The following is a 19708-nucleotide window of genomic DNA, read 5'->3' as shown; positions in this document are numbered from 1 at the left end:
GGAGGTCATATGGGGGAGCGAGAAAGGACACCAGTTCAATTTGGGATTGTCTTGAACTCTTCCAGTTCAACCTAAATATAGCGCTGCTCGCAGCCCAACTAGTAAAGCAATGACACAAAGAAAAGTGACATACTGTAAAGCCCTAGCATTAACATCAAGGAAGAGCCCCGTGTGACTGCAGTGAGGGGCAGTTTTTGTTTACAGCCAGGCCCAGGATTGCTGCTCTAGAAATTGGCTTCTCAAATCCTTCCAGGCTTTAATAACGAGAGGCTACAAAGCTAAATCGCTGTGGTACTAATGAGATAGGCTACAGACACCTACATTAAGGACCAGATGCTGTTCCACAGTTACACGCAGTGTGAAGAGTTGGAGTCTGTTCATCACATGCAGCCACATCAAAGTACAAAAGCCATATCAGATTAAAGTGTGGGAAAGGGGGTCAGCAGGTTCATTAGGCACTCCTGCACCAGTTGGCATAAGCTTCACAAGCAAGCACAACACTTCCCATACCTTTGCTAGCGCAGTGCGGAAGAAAGCACTCAAATAGCCATGAGAGCGGAAGCAGTGTTCAAGCCCTGCAGGGCACCTGCCCACACATGCAGATGGATGCTGTGTGGGCAGGTGCCACAGCATAGGTTAGGAGCCAGAAGGGTAAACTTTAAAGAAAGAAAAGGAGATTAAATCATATCATACTACGATTAAGTGATCCGAGGGGGAGTGGGTATAAAATGAAATTGGCATAGTCTAGGAGCCAACTCAACGCAGGCCAGGATTAGCTTCCTTTTGCATGAAAGTTACGATTCCTTTGAGGAAGGGGCATGGTTGGCTACATTACATGCAAGTAAGTGTGGTGAAAGGTGGAGTAGGAGGCTTTGAAATTACAGCTATTCAGGAAAGTATTAAAAGCTAGTGCATGGCACAGAATAAAATAAGAGGAATCGGCCAACACAATTGTCAGAGTACCTGGGAAGGCCGTTGGCACATGCCCGCTTTTAAATTAAGATTCAACGAGTAGAAGCTAAAACTAGCCCCAGAGTGTTGGGGCATCACTCAGTAGGCAGGAGCCATCATTTGGGGAACCAGCAGAGTGTACAAAACCCACCGCAAATCTAACTTCCACATGAAAGGCATCATTTTAAGGTACCAAATAGCCTGGGCAGCAGGGAGGGAGGGGGGGGGGGGAGATGGAAGTGTTCCTGGTAGTGGCTAGTTTCAAGCCAACAGGCTCTCCTAGGCGAGAAGCATGGCCTAAATAACTCCCAGCAATTTTTTACCTGCCATGTGCAACGGTTAAGCATTGTGTAAACTTCTTTAGTACAAAGAGACAAGCATGCCTGATGAAAGTGTAAAGTGTGAGGATGTGCGTGTCTGTGCGCAACCTTGAAGTAGTCGTGCTGCAGCTTCAGATCTTCTGTGTCGATTGAAATGGAGAAGTCCAGACAGCAGCTGCGACTCAGAATCTGGATGTGCTTCTCCTCTTCAGAATTGTCATGTTTCAGTGGTAGACTCTGGATTTCAGCTCCAGGACCTTAGAATGTATCCACAAACACCAGTTGAGTCCACCAATCATGTCCATGGACCATTCAAGTTTGGAGGATGCTGTCCAATAAGGAGAGCCAGCCTCCCAGTCTGAACTGGTTTCAGCCAGGTACACTGCAGAGCAAGGAGGGAGGGGAGTTTGTCACCTCTCCCACTTCCTGTCCTGCCCGGCACTGCTGGAACCTTTAGAGGCTTTCCCTGTAAAGCCCGGCGAAGAGAAAGGGACCCTCCTCAACCTAAGGTGGTAGAAGAAGGGATCAGAAAGAACAAGCCATCTTGTTCGGGGCTTAAAAACAAGGTCACCATTTTAGGTATATGGTGTGCCTTATTGGGGCTGTGAGCGCAGTGTGATGAATCCCATTACATCACTGACCTCCGGTGGTAACCTCCTCCCATGTGGGCAGGGGAAGGCAGTTGCTACCTTATCCGGACTCTGGGGGCAGCTATAGGAGGGAGGATACAGACTCTGGAGAGATGCCCTGGCTCCATCGGGTGAGACATGGTATCCCCCATTTTCCCTGGACAATTATCTCCCCACATCTGTAATCCTCCTGGCCTATTGTCATGCATCTACTCCTATGAAGAGGAGGGACATCTCATAAAATCCATGAGCCAACCTTCCAACTTTGGTAGACCTTGCCAACCTAATGGAATCACAACACGAACACTTGCCATCAAAACCCTTTAAACATGCTTATTCAAATGCCACAAGTTAATTATCAACAATGGATTTCAGTTCAGAATCTTTGAAGAAGAGAGATCAAGCAATGTGGAGCAAAAGAAACTGCAAGCTCAACAAGCGCTATAGTGTTTTCTGGCACACACATGTGCCCAGGAAATTTAAGCAGCTCAAATCAAGAATCAATAACTGCTGCTATGGTGACTGGCGAGAGAGAAAGACCTTGCTACGAGGATTAGAGAACCGAAGAGCAGGGACCGGCACGGTGGAGTCAGGCAGCTCACCAACAGAGAAAGAAGCTGCTGAGCCAAGAGATGCTGCAGAAATGCCCACAGCCGGTGAGGGACTCCTAGGCGTCCGCAGATGAAGGAAGGAACAAGTTACTTACCTGTAACTGTTGTTCTCCAGCATGGGACTGGCATGAATATTCCCCGTTGTCAGTACGGGAATCCTCGGTAAAGAAAAAAAATCAATATCAGTTTCGTTTCTGATCTGTCTTTCTGAGTAGTAACCAATCACTGCTCTCTGGGTCATACTGCCCCCAGCCAATGACTGCCCTCTCCCTAAGCCCCGCCCCTGGCAGCCATCTTCAGATTTGGTAGCACGCAAAGTGGCAGTATGACAAAGTGAAGAGCCGCAGAGGGGTAGGAGGGAGGGTTTGCATGTGAATCCATGCCAGACCCATGCTGGAGAACAACAGTTACAGGTAAGTAACTTGTTCCTTCTCCAGCATGGGGTCTGGCATGGATTCAAGTGCTCATGAATATAAGAATACATAGCAGTACACACATGCAGAACCAACGGGAGGTAGCAAAGGCTCAACATTAAGCAATTCTTACCTCCTCACCAGGCTCACCTTAGGTGAACACGTTGCGTAGCACCGCTTGGCCGACCCTGGACTCCTCCCTGTAATCCCGGTCGACGCAGTAGAATCTTGTGAAGGTGTGCGTCGACCTCCACGTAGCAGCCCTGCAGATGTCCAGCAGGGGCAGACCAGACAGGAACGCCAAGATAGCAGCGATAGCTCTGGTCGAATGGGCTCTCGGATGGCCAGGCAACGGTCTGTTTGCCAACTGAGGACAGTGCATGATGTAGCCGGAGAGCCATCTGGAAATGGAAGCCTTCGAGAGAGCCTTCCCTTGGTTCACAGGTCCAAAGTTCACAAATAGGGCTCGTTGAGGTGGAAGTCCGACGGCACCTTGGGCATGAAGGAGGGGTGCGTCCTCAGCACCACCCTCGTGTCGTGAAAAGTCAGGTATGGAGGCTTGCAAGATAGGGCCTGGATCTCCCCCACTCGTCGTGCGGAGGTGATGGCCACGAGGAACGCGGTCTTCCACGACAGGAACTTCAAAGGCGCCGAATGCATAGGCTCAAATGGGCCCCCCCCCCCCCCCATGAGCCTGGTCAGCACCACATTAAGCTCCCACGCCGGGGCTTCACTTCACTATTCGGAATAGTCCCTTCATAAATTCCTTCACCAGGTGATGAGACCACAAGGACGCCCGTCCCGTAGTCCTGGTATATCGGGAGATGGCAGCCAGATGTATTTTGATGGAGGCGTGAGCCAGCCCAGCTTTGGCCAGCGACAGTAGGTACGGCAGTACTTGAGGGGTTGTAATCCGCAGAGAGTTAATCTTCTGTGCACGGCACCAGACAGAGAACCTCTTCCACTTATGTCCGTAACACTCGAGAGTTGAGGACGCCCTGGCTTTTGCAAGAACCTCTGCAGTCAGCCGGGATATCGTACCCTCCAAACTCTAGTGCTGTAGTAGCCAGGCCTGCAAGTTCAGCGACTCCGGGTCGTGATGAAGAATGGCGCCTCCTTCTCTGGAGAGAAGATCCGCGTCCGCCGGCAGCTTGACTGGTGGGGACGTTGACAAGTCCAGAAGGTCCGGGAACCAGATCTGCCTCGGCTACGCTGGTGCGACGAGGATCATTCTGCACCTGGACTTCTTGAGCTGGTTGATGAGACGGAGCAGCAACGGCAACGGAGGGAACGTGTATAGAAACAGGACGTCCCAAGGGAACGAGAAAGCATCGCCCATGCTCCTCGGCTGCGGGAAACTGCTGGCGAACCTCTGGCACTTGGAGTTCGTGGCCGTCGCGAAAAGGTCGATCCGGGGTTTGCCCCATCAACAAAAGAGCCGATCCACCTGGTCCTGACGTAGTTCCCACTCGTGGCACAAGCGCAGCTCCCTGCTGAGTGAGTCGGCGATGGTGTTTTTTATTCCTGCCAAGTGGAAGGGCACCAGAAACATCCCCTGGGCGACGGCCCAGTGCCACAGATCCTGGGCCTCCTTGGATAGGGCTGGGGATCTGGTGCCTGCCTGCTTCTGAATGTAGAACATCGTGGTGGAGTTGTCGGTGAAGATCCTCACCACTTTGTCCTTGAAGGACGGAAGGAACGACTTGAGCGCCCAGAACACTGCTCAAAGCTCCAGAATGTTGATGTGGAGAGACTGCGCCTCCGAGAGCCAAAGGCCTCTTGCGTGGAGATCTCCGGTGTGGGCCCCCCAACCCTCCAGGGAGGCGTCTGTCGTCACAGTCTCCTGAAACGCCGGGGTCTGAAAGTCCGTGCCTGTGGTGAGGTGCGCACAGGTACCCCAGCATAGGATTGCCTGACGGAACTCCTCGTCGAGAGGGATCCTGGCTTCGAAGCAGCCCGTCGCCTGAAACCAGAGGGCATCGAGGAACTCCTGTAGCGGACGCATCCCAAGTCTGCAAAGGGGTACAAGGTAGATGCATGAGGACATCATCCTGAGGAGGGACTTGATGGACCTCACCCTGGCCACATCAGTGGCTAGCAGGCGTTACACCTTGCCCAAAATGGCCTTCGTCCTCTCCTCCGACGGGGAGGCCAATTGCCCCACTGTATCAAGCTTCGCTCCCAGAAACAGTGCTACTTGCGATGGAACCAGGTGGGATTTGGGTTAGCTGATGGCGAATCCCAGTTCCGTGAGCAGCCGGACGGTCCTCGCTGTGTGTTCGACGGAGAGTTCTCTTGTCCTTGCAAGGATTAGCCAGTTGTCCAGGTAGGGGTAGACGTGGATCCCCTGCAGGCGCAGCCGCGCCGCCACTGGTGCCAGGCACTTGGTGAATACCCTGGGTGCAGACTTTAATCCGTACGGTAGGGCTCTGAATTGGTAGTGGCATCCCTGAACCACAAACCTGAGAAACTGTCCTTTTAGAATGGGGATGTGGAAGTAAGCATCCTCCAGGTCCAACGAGGATAGGAAGTCGCCCTCCTCCAGCTGTCCCAGCACGTACTGGAGGGTGACCATCCTGAATTTCTGTGCCTTGATGTACTTGTTTAACTGACGCAGGTCCAGGATGGGGCGCCAACCGCCCGTCTTCTTTTTGACAAGGAAGTACCTAGAGTACACTCCGGAGCCCCGGAGCCTCCTGGGGACGAGCTCGATGGCACCTTTCTTGAGCATCGCCCTTACCTCAACAGCAGTTGAGGGACGCGATTCTCCTTCCTGGCCACGGGAGGAATGGGAGGACACTTCTTTTGGAATTCCAGTGAGTGCCCGTTGCCCAGGGTGTCCAGCACCCAATGGTCGGTGGAGATGGACTACCACACGCTGACTAACTTCGTTAGCCGGCCTCCCACCGGGGTCCTTCGGAGGGGGCCCGACGCTACGGCCGTTTCAGTCCTGCATGGAGGAGGCCTTGCCGCCTTGACGACGACGGCGGGATGCTCCTTGCTTGCCGCGACCTCTGTAGGCCTCCTGGGAGGAGGAGCGTGCCCCCTGGCGGTATGAAGAAGAGCCACCGCTGGATCCCTTGGAGGCACCCTGTCTGCCACAGGAGCTCCGAAAGGGCCGTCGTTGTTGAAGTACCCCTAGGACCCGGGCCGTCTCCGAGTCGGTCTTGATGGCCTGGAGCGACTCATCCACCGTCTTCCCAAAAAGGTTGTTGCCGTCGAACGGCATATCCAACACTCTGGTCTGAACGTCCTGGCAGAAGTCCGTCGCCTTGAGCCACCCTCGTCGTCGTAGGCAAACCCTGTTGCCCATCTGGCGAAATCCGGTATCGGCAATGTCCGTTGCCACCGTTATGGCATGATCCGACGCCACCTCGCCTTCCTGAAGAATCTGTAGGGCCTCCGGCTCTCTTGTCGTCCGGCATGAAGTCCAGCAGGGGAGCTAACTTGAACCAAAGCTCCCTGTCGTAACGGGCCACGATCGCTAAGGCATTGGCCGCCTTAATCGTCGTCGCCCCCGACAAAATGACCCGTCGTCCCATGGAGTCCAACTTCTTGCCCTCGCTGTCCGGCGGGGAAGTGGAAGTTGATGCTGCTGCACCCGCTGCCTTCTTCTTGGCTGCTGCCGAGACGACCAAGTCGGCTGGGCCCTGAGGCACAAGGGGGCGGCGTCGGGGACCCGGTACTTCTTCTCGTACCTGTCCCTCTTGGCGGGCGTCGTAGAAGGGTTCTTGAGGACAGCCAGCCCTTCGTCCCAGATGTCGTCGAGCAACGGCACTGCCAGGACATTCTTTCTCTTGGCCTCCCGTCGTTGATAAAGAAAGCCTTCCTTCTTCTGTTCCTCAGGGCAGAGTTGGAAGAGCTCGGACGCCCTGGCTATCATGGCGTTAAAGGAGCCAATTTCGTCGGGCGGTGAGGCCCGAGGGGGAGGCGATGAAGGAATGTCCGTTGTATCATCGCCACCCTCGTTGTCCGGCCCCGTATCCGTCGCAGTATCATCCCGAGGGTCAGGCGAGGGGGGATGAGGGGGTCCACAGGCCTTGTGGGCACGAAGGGCAGAGTGGGATGGAATCTCCTCCGCTTGTTCGGGGGGCTTCCCGATGGTCCTGGCTCAGGATCCTCCGTCGGGGTCCGTGGTAACCTCGTCCTTATCTCAGTACATAAGGATTGGATTGCCAACAAAATGGCCGCCGAGCTATCCTGAGGCTCTGGCAATGGCCGCAACGGGAGGGACGGTTGCTCCACCGGGCCTTCGTCGTCGTCACCATCCTCGCTATCTTCGATCTCCTCAGCAGGCTCCTTCCCCTGGATTGAACTTTCTCGAACCTCTCGTTGAGGCCCTTCACGGTTTCCACCAGATCCTCCTAGGAGGCTGATTCCGAGTCTGTAATGGCCACCGGGCCCCTCCCCCCTCTTTTTCCACCGGGGTCTTCACGGGGGTCTTAACGATGGGCTGGAAAGAGGATTCCCTCCGCGGTGGCAGGGATACTCTGGGCCCAGAGGCCGTCTCCACTGGCGTAGTCTCAGCCTGCTTCACCAGGGCCGCAGCGACCACTTCGATAGAGGCCTTCGCCGGCTGGATCAAAGCCCTCACCACCTTAGGTGCGTCCCGGGCCTTCGTCTTGGCAGGGGGGGGGGGGGGGGGTTGGGGTGTGTGTATCAGCGCCTCGCTCCCCATCGGGTCCCTTTGAGATCGACCGGGGCCGCTCCAGCAGCTTACCCGGGTTCTCGGACTTCCTCTTCCCCAAACCAGAGCGCTGGCTCGTGGTTGAACGTGCCGGGGAAGTTGCGCCCTGCCTGGCAGCCGAAGAGCCCGACCTTTCGGCGCTCCCGGTGCCTGCGGACTCGCAGTGCTTGGCCTTCTGTTGGGCCCCCGTCCCATCCTCACAGGACTTAGAAGCCCGCTCAGACTCTTTGCCTTCTCACCTGCTGTGCCGTTCTCCAGCCAGGCGGTGAGGCGGGAACGATCTTGCTTGGTCTGTTCCAAAAGGTTCTTGCAGAACGCACAGTCCTTCTCCACATGCGTCTTGTCCTCATGAAGGCAGTAGAGACATCGCAAATGCTCGTCCTCCTTGAAAACATTTTGTAATCTGCATCCAGGGCAGCACCTGAACAGCTTCGAGCTTCCCTTGTCCTGGGCCATGTCCGTTGAGGTAGGCCGCAGATCTTCCGGAATCCTCCAAGAAGTGTAAACTCGACGAAAACTTCACCCTTGAGGGGCGTAGAAGAATTCCGAAACGGGTCCCCGTTATCGGAAGTAGAAACGGTGGAGCTTGAGGCTCGATTAAACCGAAAAAATGAGAAAATCTCCTGAAAAAGCGCAAAAAACTGCAAAAACTCGAGAGCTAAAGCACGAGGACTCCCAACACTTGAACGTGCAGTAAAAATCTGAGGATGGCTGCCAGAGGCGGGGCTTAGGGAGAGGGGCAGTCATTGGCTGGGGGCAGTATGACCCAGAGATCAGTGATTGGTTACTAAGAAAGACAGATCAGAAACGAAACAGACTGATTTTTTTTTTCTTTACCGAGGATTCCCAGCCTGACGACGGGGAATATTTATGAGCATGTGAATCCATGCCAGACCCCATGCTGGAGAATGAGAAAGCAGAGGGAGGATAACATATCAGAGGGATACATTATCCAAGATTTATAAGGAACTTTGGGAGCATGGGAAGATCCCGAATGAAGAGCAGTCATGGCAGGAGAGTATTCCAGGCAATTGGATAGGACTGTTGAGAAAGAATAAACCACACCACCTTATGGAGAGAAATACTAGGTATCCTGAAAGAAAACAAAATTCAGAAGTCCTACGGTTTTTGTGTGCAAGTGTGGGAGCTGGCCTAGAGAGACCCAAAGACCTACTGTGCATAAAAACCTCAAGGAGCAAAAAAGAATCCATGGGAAGGGATCTACACTCTGGGGCCAAGAATCTTCTTCCCTAAAGAACTTTTGTTTGAAGCATTTATTCTTCATTTATGAACACTTTTAAACATTCCAAGATTAAAAAGACATTTACCTTTTCACCTTATAGTTAATAAATGTCTTCAACCAAAAAAATGGGAAACTTGAGTCTGGGCTCCATTCCTCACAGCAGTCTGCAATAAAAAAGTACAAAAACAGTTGTGTAGAAGGTACACTGCCACCAGCCTGAACAGATGGGCGTGTCAAAGTAACAAAATGTTACTAGAAAGGCCAGCAAAGGGATACACTGTACCCCCTCAGCACTCCACATAAGGTAGTGTGTGCTAATCTTGCAAGAAAAAACGTAGAAGGATAAAAAGTATCCCCCTGTCCAGGAACTGCAAGAGTTAGTCAGAGGAGGAAAATAAATAATGAAGGAGAAGCTCTATGAAGTTTCTGACAACACTGCACAGAAGGTGCTGTGTCTTTCATGAACAAGTAGATTCCTACAAATTGGAGGAAAGCATAACTCCAAAAAAGAAATCCCCCAAAAAGGTTCCCTTCAGAGTAAAAGAAGGGGCGAGTGTGGAAAAAGGTTCCCACTCACCCTGGGCAATTAGTCAACAAATCCAGGTGTCCAGTAAGGTGCTGGTGGACTCACAGGGAGTGGGAATTTCACACAACGAGAAATCTACCCTAAGAAAAATCTGGCCAAGAAGGTGACCAATGAAGTACCATACACCTCTTTGATCTGTAGATTGCCAACCAAGTGAATTTGAGCATTTAGTAGCAAGCTGACAAGAGCACACAATCCCCAGAGTCCACCCCCCACCCACCCAAATGCCTACTCCATGATAAGGTGATACAAGCTTCTAAATTGCATCCCCCCGCCCCTCAGGTGCATGGGACTGGGAACAGAGGCATCCCAGTATAATAAACACACGATAATGGAAACAAACTCATCTGCTTGACTCAGCAGATCCTGTCATCACTTGCCTCCTTTTATATAATTCCCAATGAAGACAAGAATTTGCCGTTCGATAATGAGAACCAGAATTAGTGGAAGCTCCAAGGACTGGAAACATTAACCATTTGCAAGTACGAACGCAGTGCATCCCAACAGAAAACCTCTATAGTCGATTTTCTTGGAAATCGAGTAGGGACTTTAAAACGCTGCCCACTAGAACTGCAATACACAAAGATCAAAATGTCTGACATGCTTATGGATCGTCCTAAAGTAAAGTTACTAGAAAAGAGATGAGAATCTTGCTAATCGTTAGCTCTGAATAATGAAATATTACAACCATTGGTCCATTAGCTCCCGCGACAAATAAAATTAAAAAAAAAAAAACTGTTAATAACCAGGAGTCTACCGGTGGCCAAAACACTTGCCAAATTTGAAAAGCCCTAAGTAATGGAGACTTAGAAAATGGTCTGAATAGAAGCCAAAACTAGATTAAACAAATACTTGTTTCAGGAAAACCAAGTGTTCCAGGACACATGGGGGGAAATTGACTATCTGTAGGATTAAATGCTGTGTTGAGTTACGTTGTGCAATTGCCACAGTTTTAATGGTCTTCAGGTACTCTGTCCTTTGGACAATTTGGTACAAAGTCCATGCGACAGGACCCAAGTGCTCTTTTCGTAAGCACACTTCCTGGTGGCAACTCAGTTAGGCTCCATATGGTCAGCCATTGTGCGATCAGGTAGAGCCTGCTTGATCTCTGTGGGTCACCAATAAAATGGTGACCTTGGTTTCCAAGTCCAGTGAGACTCCATAAGGACGATGTATTGATCTGGCAAGCACAGGTGTGTGTGCCATTTATACTGACACAGCCTGTCTCAGGCTGCTTGTTTTGAGCAGCCATGGCCATATGGCTGGCTGGGATACACTTCTGAAGCCACATACTGTGCACTTGCCTGGGAAGAAGCATAGGAATATATGAATGTGGCAACCACCCCCGATTCAGTCGCAGCCAAATGAGTGACTGGTTCAGTGTAAGCCAGTCAGCACAGCGAGTAGAGCGCTCGTTTTGACATCTGTGCACGGCCAAACTCAGCCTTTCCCTGCTATGGGGATGACAACTCATTTTCAGGCTCCCTTCCGCCACCTTCTTCTGTCATCTCCGACTGTCCGCCATACAGGAGTGGTGCGCCGCCAATGATCTCTGCCTTAATGCCAGTAAGACAGAAATTCTCATAGGCACACCTGCTCCTCCTTTTCTGTCACTCTCTGGCCGGCCTCTCTTGGCCACCTTCCTGCTCCCACCTGTGAGGCTAAAAATCTAGAGGGTTATCTTCGACTCCACACCTTCCTTCTCACCTCACATCTCAGACGTCTCTAGAAAAAGTCACACTACCAGTTGCACCCCCTCAGAGGTATTCTTCCTTTCCTCACCTTCCCCCAGAAGCTCACTGTCTCCAGAGCTCTGGTTCTCTCTAGGCTGGACTATTGCAACAGCCTCTTTCTAAAACTGCCTGCCTCTACTCTCCGCCCTCTGCAACTCAGCAAAAGCAGTACTGCAAGACTTGTCCTTGGCCTCAGGGATCGTATCTCTCCAGGACTGAAATCTCTTCACTGGCTCCCAGTGGCGGCGAGGATCAAGTTCAAAACCCTCTGCATTGGCCACAAGGCCTTCTGGGGTATGGGACCTCAATACCTTCAACTCTCTTCCTAAATATCTGCCTTCTCGAGCCCTTCGCTCATCTGCCTCCAACTCCCTCAGGGTCAGTCGCTTCTCCAAGTAGCGAGTTGGTGGTAGATCACTTTCTTCTGCTGAGGCCTCCCTCTGGAATAGCCTCCCTGCCTCTCTGAAACTTGAGAACCATCTCCGGAAGCACCTCAAGACCCTCCTCTTTGCTACTGCTTGCTCTCCTCATCTCCCCTGCTGATCTCCTGGCTGAATCTGCACTGGTTACCTGGCTACCCTCTGATCTCAGGCCCAGGGCCCCTCCCCACCAGTGGCACACCTGCACTGCACCGTGGCAACCCTTGCACTTGGAGAAGTACGGTTGAGTGCAGAGACTGGCACGATGTTCTTTGAAGAATATGGTCTTCAGCCTTTTCCTGAAGTGTAGGATGGACTGCGTAGTCCTATCTGCATTGGTAACATGCTCCATAGACAGGATGATCAGCAGGAAATGGCAGTTTACGGTTTTCTGCACCTTCCCGTTCTTGATTTCAAGTCAGAGGATGCCGTGGCTTCTGGTGGTAAACTGGCATCCACAGGCGGTGTGTTTCTCAGACAGACAAGAGCAGCGCTTTGGTTTTGACCATCATGTAGGTGATGCAGGCCATCATTAATACTGACTTAATCCAATTCGCCAACATTGCCTTTTGCTCAGTTCTAAATAGAGCACTGCTAAACTTTAGAAACATTTCCTGACCAGTTAATTGCTGCCACAGCAAGACCATCTTAAAAAGCAAGTGTCCCGTTACAGGTCACATTGCACATTCTGCTTAGAGCCAAACAAAGGGCAGATTCTTACATTTAAGCTGTGTGGACGTTCCTTTATTGTGGGTTATTGACTTGAGAGAGCCAGGCATATACAGAGAAGCGCTGCAACCTAGGTGTGGATTGATCTCCTTGGACACTAAACATTAGGACAGTGCAAATCCTAAGCATGTGTGCTCAATGTGGTTTTGAGGGGTTAACATTAACTATCTAGTATAACTTCTCTTCCAAAAGGATGTCATTTTGGTAGCCTACTCATTTTTATCATTTTTACTGCTCTGCACTTAATGTTGACATCTATGTGTAGCAATAAAACAACAACTGCAAAACAAACATTCACCAGTTTTGGACGGCAGATTATCGCATTCTGATTCGAGCAATTACATGCCTGCATTTGCAGCCGACACCAATGGATGCCAGCAATGCTCATCCATGTTGAGTGACATTAATACTAGGCCTCAAAAAGTCTCGAACAGATGAAGTTCTGAGGCAATGTTAACATCTGCTTGATCAACTACACACGTAGTCGACGCTTACTGCGTTTTCCTTGCGGCCATTGTAGCCGTTTGCATATTTTCTGTGGGGTTTTCACATCGGCTGTTTCCGCTGCATTTAAAGAAAATTTAAATGCACAGGTTGTCTGTATGGGGTAGGGAATTTGGGGGGTGGGTGGCAGAGTGAGGTTGGGTTAGAGGGAGGTTTGGGGGTCAGAGAGAACCCCTGCACCAGTAAATAAACAAACACATGGGAAACACTAAGCCGGAGTCAACGATGTGTAAACCATTGCAAGACCACACCTCTCAGTGCAGGGTTATCAAGCCATCACATATTTAAGCCATTTGTACTAGTGGTACAAGAAGTGGTACCTCGGTCTTCCATAAACTTGTAAAGCTGCTGAAGGAAGTTGTCCCTCTCTTCTGGATCTGGCTCTTCTTCAGGCTGCAGGAGGAAAGTGCACAAAGAGCAGGTTACAGGCTCGAAATGTGTCAGGGCTTCTGCACATGCTCAATACAACACTGCTCCTCAAGAGGAGGAAAGGGTGGCACCAGCTGACCAGGCACCCACCGGGGCAGTGCAATACACTCGGGGGTTGGAACAGGTTCACTTCGAGGCTCCTATTCTTAAGACACAAACACTGCAAGCTCCCCCCACTAACTTGTGCGTTGGTACTCTCACTTTACATTCAAACAGTTAGGGACAAAGAAGTTGAACTGCATCAATCAAGTCCAAACACTGGCCAGTGCACATCATGCAGCGTTTGGCTTGGATGCGCAGAACAGTGAGATATGGAAACTAGTGACGTTAGGACACCATAACTCACCGACACTTGGGGAACTAAACCAATACAAAAGAAAAACTGGCATCACAAGGATAGATGGGCCTACCTGTGATGAAACCCATGTATCCCTCACTGTACCCCTGCCTAAAGTCTCCTCCCAGGTGGCTAAGGAAAGGCAGACGCTTCTTGAGGGAATCACCTTCCATATATACCGAAACATACAATGGCTTGCCATTACAATTTGTATGGTCCCCATGATAAATTATGAAATGGGGGTGAATGGGATGCAACATCTTTAAATATACCATTTAAGGAGGTCACAGTTCCACCTGAAATGATTGAACATCCCCTTTACTTCCAAAGGTCTGGAGAAGGTAAATCTGTAAATGGTGGCTTGAGTACACTGGCTTTTCTCTACTGAGAGTAAACATGACAAAGGACCTTCAAAAATTCTTAACCAAAACAGTTCTCAAGTTAAGAATGGTGAATTTCTACTTAGAAATGATTGTGTTGCTTGGCACCCAAATTCCCATAATCCCAGAAGTACTGGGACGAAGAAGACGGCTGAAGAGCAGTACAGGCCTGAATGTCAGGCAATTAGGCTTAACAACCCACACCAGAGGGAGGCTTACAAAGCTGCCTCGGGTGCAGGCCAGTAGGAGCAGTCGTGGTGGAAAAAGTAGCAGTAGTTGCAGCAGAAGTACTTGCTGGGGCAGAAGGAAGACACATTGGCAAACTCCACTGAAATGGGAGTAAAGGAGGGACGCTGGGATTTACCATCCGCATAGTCCAGTTTCCAATGCTAAATTGATCCTTTACCCCCAAAGTCTGAATTACAGAGGTTGTGCAGCAGAAAGCGTGAAGTCGAAAAGATTTCCTGCAGGTGAATCTAACTGCAGAGTTTTTGCAGTGAGAATCATGCAGCAGACGTGCCTGGAGGCTGGCGTGCTCCAGGGGGGTCGCGGTGAGCCGAACTCCATGCCTGTGGTGTGGAACCGAAGGCAGTTTTAAAAAGAGAAGCATGCCCAGTCAAGAAGACACCCATGGTAGAAGCCCTGCAGCCTGGGACAGAAGCCGAGGAGCCGGTGATTGTTGCCACAGACTCTCAAGCCTTCAGGCAAGGTAGACTGGCAACTATAACCATTTGCTGTTCACTCGTGAAAGCGTGAACCTGAACAAAGCTGCCTGGAGTGTGTCAAAGCCAAGTGCAACACACGCAGCACTCGCATATGGACGAAGTAGAAGAAAGTTTAAACCAAATAGGTTTTCAAACAGGTTTAACAACGTCCAGAGTGGCCACGTGCATATAAAAGTGACTGCAAATTGATTACCAAGCCTCCGTAAAGACCTGACAACATTGCATCTTGTTACCCGACCATATAACCTATATAAAAAGTGAGCAAGAAACACCGAACAAGCATTATTTTAAGCCAAGAGGTGAACAAGTTTTGCCATCACCCAAAAGAGACTGAAACAACGGTTATTTGGAATAACCATTACTACAAAAGAGAAGGGAGCTGATTTCACAATTTTCGGTGAAGCTGGTATATGAATAACTGGTGTGGGAGACACAGCTATTGGTCAAGAACTTCCATTGTCAAAGGCAACAGATGGGATGGAATGGAATGCTACTTGGTTGGTGGCTGAACATAAAACAAGACTGTTTAAAGTAGCCCTAGAAGGAAGGTGGTAAGGAGGCAAAGACATTGCTTGTCCAGGAGAGCTGAAAGGGCATTGGCGAAGTTCTTGTATTCATTACAACGTTGTATAGAAATGTTAAAAGCGGATTAAAGTGAAAGAAGTTGTTGAGTTTAAACGTAGCAGAAGTGTGTGCGGTACACACTTGAAGTAGTTAGGTCTGGCAGGAGAGTGGACCAGACAGAAGCGGAGGTAAAAGACTGGGAGTCAATCACCCCGCTAGAAGTTGAAGCTATTCTTTGGTGCCAGGAGAAACGCACGGTGAGAGACACCTTACGTTTCAGGATGCCAAGGGAGAAGCACCAAGATATTTTCTGGAAGGCTGAAGTGTTTCATAGTGCCCAGGAGGGAGCACTGCGATATTCTCAGAGTTAAGAAGTTATACTTTTACTTGCCATTGCAAGGGAAACGGTATGTTTTGGCTAAAGAACATTTTCAACTCTAAGAAGTACCTTCTCTGGGGTTGAACTGCAAAGTGCTAGACGTTTCCTTCGATCCCAGTGGAATTATGTTTTACCTTTTCGAGTTCCTGAATACTTTGTGTTGAACCGGACTGAGTTCAACCTGGGGAAGGAGAATTCACCCAGGTTAAAACCATTGGGCCTCATGCTGTCATTACCAGCATGGTTACCTCCAAACTCGTGTCCGGGTCCTGAAAAAAAAAAAAAAGGAATTACCAGGCCATTCTGACTTTTGCGGGCCCGGTAATTCCCATTTTCCGGACCCAGAAAGTCCACATTCCCATTGGAGCACCCAAAGGGCTCAATGGGGAGGATGCTAAAAACGGACCCGTTAATGACGGGTCCGTTAGCATCCTGGTCTGCTTGCGGGTGCCGATATGCACGTCTGGCCAGACCAGACGTGCATACCGCCACTGGCGAGCAAACTCTTAATGTGGTGGCCCGGTATGAACGGTGCTGGTTCCTTATCGGCACTGTTCGTACCGCAGCCGCCAGGGTCGTAAGGAGGCCCATTATCTTCTAAGGTGTTACACATACAAGTTGTCATATACCTTTGTTTATGTTATTGTAGAAGTGTGAAGGCCAGATATTTTATGTTAGAGTGTTTTGCCTTAGTTGGTGTAGGCAGGGACACCCTGTTAAGAGTAGGGCAGCATAGCAGTTACATTTTTTAAAATCGCCTGGTTGGAAAATCACTTAAAAATGGGTCCTCCTCACATTTTTCACCCCTCACATACCAAACTTCCAAAAATCAACCAATGGGTAAGCCACTAATCAAACTCCTGTCCCACCGATGAGCCTGCTCAAAGATAATAGACTGCAAGGATAGTTAATCAATTCATTTAATACAAAATGATATATTTTTCAAATGTACTCATTTCATTTAAAAAATACAAAAAGCAACATCATATAATCACATTAATAAAGGGTGCATCGATGCTGATAGAGTATCATTTTTACTCACTCCATCCCCACAAATGACACAACTGTTACTCATTAAACTTCTACTATCCGAAAACAGTGCAAGGGCTGTGCTGGTGTTCACAGATCTAAAATGTTCATAATCGTGCAGCCTCGACTGAGGCAGTATGTGGATCGCTTATGCAACCACATACGTTAAATCAAATACAGAGTCATCTAGCGGAGGACATGAAAACAGATAATCATTTATTTGTGAACGCCTTGCAATGCTAGTTTCACATTTTTAAAACAAATCAATCATTATTGGCGGTCTTCATCAGGATCACACCTATGCCGATTTGATCCTCTGCAGAAAAATAACTTGCGGTATGTTCCAACAAGGGAATGTATGACTGAAAGCATCACATATCCGTGTGTCATCTGTCACCTTGGAATCCTTGAGTTAATCAATCTTCCTAAACCTGCATACATTGCATCCGATGTTTCAATGGGTCTGATTTCGATTAAGAATATTCTTGCTTTGGGCAAATCTTCTTAAACATCAATGCAGGAATTCAATCCCACTCAGTGTACGTTTTAATGATAATGGAACACATCAATCCATGTGCCCCAACCTAGTATCCGGCAACACATCGCTCGCAATCAAGTGACGCCGTGTGCCATCACCTTTTCATGAGATATTAGAAGTTGAATTAAAGTTAAATGACTAACAGGCATATCAGTTGTCTGAACAAGCAAGTGAAAGTGATCAGCACAGATGCACTTTTTATAAATGATGTAGTTAACATATGGATGATGCGTCTGTTGAGTATTTTTGATAAACTGGATACATTCGAAAAATATATTTTTGTATTAAATGAATTCATTTAACTATCCTTGCAGAATCCATTATCTTTGAGCAGGCTCATCGGTGGGATAGGAGTTTGATTGGTGGCTTACCCATTGCTTAATTTTTGGAAGTGGGGTATATCTATCTGTCCTTATGCGACGTTTGTCGTCTTTTGACTAGAAAAGTGAGATATTCATGCCCAAGGTACATAGAGGACAGTTGAGGGTGATCGGGCGATGACATGTACTCAAAGCCAAAGTTGTCCGTTTGTTCCAAATTCATTACCATAAAAGAAATGCCAACCAACCTCAAATAAACAATGAGGTGCCATAGCAAAAACCCTACAGACGGCTATTGCACTACAAGGGAACCAAACAGGCTGCCCGTCCGTTAGTAATCCAAGTATGTTTTAGTAAGGACTAACAAACGACAGCAGAGTCCATATCAGAGAGGCCACACAGCTCCAATGTTTCAATCCTTGCCCTTGCCAGTTGCTATGCCTTTTTGGATTAAAATGCCAACTAACAAACCTCTCTCCTTCCTCCAATGAGTCCAATGTTACCCATGTCCTTAACTCTTTACTGGTCGCTATTCCAAGCAATCCTCAATCCTTATCCTCCTTGACCTTTCTGCTGCTTTCGACACCATCAATCACCCCTTACTTCTCAATACTCTTTCCTCCCTCAGTTTCAAAGGCTCTGTTCTTAAATGGCTCTCTGCTTACCTCTCCCACTGCTCTTTCTCCATTTCTTGGGGCAGACAAACCTCTTCTACCTTCCCTCTGAATATGGTGTTCCCCAAGGCTATGTCCCCTGTCCCTGCTTATTTTCTCTTTACACTTCACTCCCATCATCTCCTCCTTTGGGATTTCTCATCATTTCTACGCCGATGACACCCAACTGTTAACTCTCCTTTTCTTCCTTCTCCTCTGACTTACATCTCAAGGTCTCTTCCTGTCTGCCATTAAAGATTGGAGGTCATCTCACTATCTCTTAACACTGACAAGGCTGAAGTTTTGTTCTTTCCATCCAACACTTCCTCCTCCCACCCTCTCCTAGTCTCCCCATTTCCAACCAGGCCCATAATCTTGGCATTTATTTTGACTCTTCCCTCTCCTTTACTCAGCATATCTCCCTCACCTCCCGGGCATGTTGCTATAATCTCTTTAACATCCGTAAAGTTTGTTCCCCTCTCACCTTCCATGCTACCAAACTTTTAATCTCCTCCCTCATCTTTTCTAGTTTTTTCCTATTGTTGTTCTCTCTTCTTTCTCCCCACTTTCCACCTTGCCCCCCTCAAATCCCTTTATCACACTGCCATGCGCACCCTCTTCTCTCTCCTCATGCCTCCATTTCCAACTCACTTTCTCAGCTAGGATGGCTTCCTTTCCATTCCCAACTTAAATTTCACTTCCTTTGCCTGGTCCTTAAATCTCTTCACGACCTTGCGCCTCCTTACCTCTCATTTTAAACCCCCTCTCGCTCCCTTCGTTCTGTCGATCTCCTCTTACTTTCAGTTCCCCCAGCCCCCTTGTGCCTCTTCTCGTTTCCGTTCCTTTCAGCTCCCTGCCCCCTTTCACTGGAACTCCCTACCATTCTCTATCAGTTCCTCCCCTTCCTATTTTTCCTTCCACTCCTCACTGAAATCTCTTCATTCCCCTCCCCGATACCCTTCCCCCTCTCACCCTTCGTTCCCTTTTTCTTGTACCCTTCTGTGTTCTCTTCATCTTCCCCTTCTCTTGTAAATCTCCCTTCTTCCTACTACTCACTACTCCCCCCCCTTTCTCATATGTAAATTGTTCTACATGCAGATTTTCTGGTTTGACTCACGTTTACCGTTATTGCTTCTACTGTTCCATGTTTATTGTTTATTTTGTTCATTGTAAAGTGCCTTGGATTAAGGCGCTATATAAAAACAAATAAAACAATGCATTCCACTAACCTGTGGGATATAACCTAATAGGCACATGTATGCACGCGACGGTCAGGCCACATGCACCTGAATGGGGAAACCTTGTTATCCCCACACTGCACTGTGCATTACAATACATTTGGCACACAGAAAGGCAGACTATTAAGAGAAGCACAGCAAAGGGATGTCAACTGTGAATTTGGTGCCGTAGTCTACAAACTGAAAATATTAAAATACACATAGAAGACTAGGGGAAAGCAGGAGTGGGGTGGATTTCTATAGCACTAAGCGATGAGGCAAATAATATTTTTTAAATTAACACAGAAATCA

At 49.0% G+C, this 19708-nt stretch overlaps 1 protein-coding gene across 1 annotated transcript in view; it reads right to left on the bottom strand.

Moving 5' to 3' along the window:
• ARID4A (AT-rich interaction domain 4A) overlaps positions 1-19708 on the bottom strand; it is a 275404-nt gene that overhangs the window by 81548 nt on the left and 174148 nt on the right. The window contains exon 12 of the mRNA XM_069638092.1: positions 13146-13218. Coding sequence (XP_069494193.1) covers positions 13146-13218 — 73 coding nt within the window. The remainder of the gene's footprint in view (positions 1-13145; positions 13219-19708) is intronic.

Source organism: Ambystoma mexicanum, chromosome 14, assembly GCF_040938575.1.
Source record: "Ambystoma mexicanum isolate Mex_15411 chromosome 14, UKY_AmexF1_1, whole genome shotgun sequence".
Lineage (NCBI taxonomy): Eukaryota > Metazoa > Chordata > Amphibia > Caudata > Ambystomatidae > Ambystoma > Ambystoma mexicanum.
Note: the sequence above shows the minus strand (reverse complement) of the source record. Positions and strands in the feature narration are given on the sequence as shown.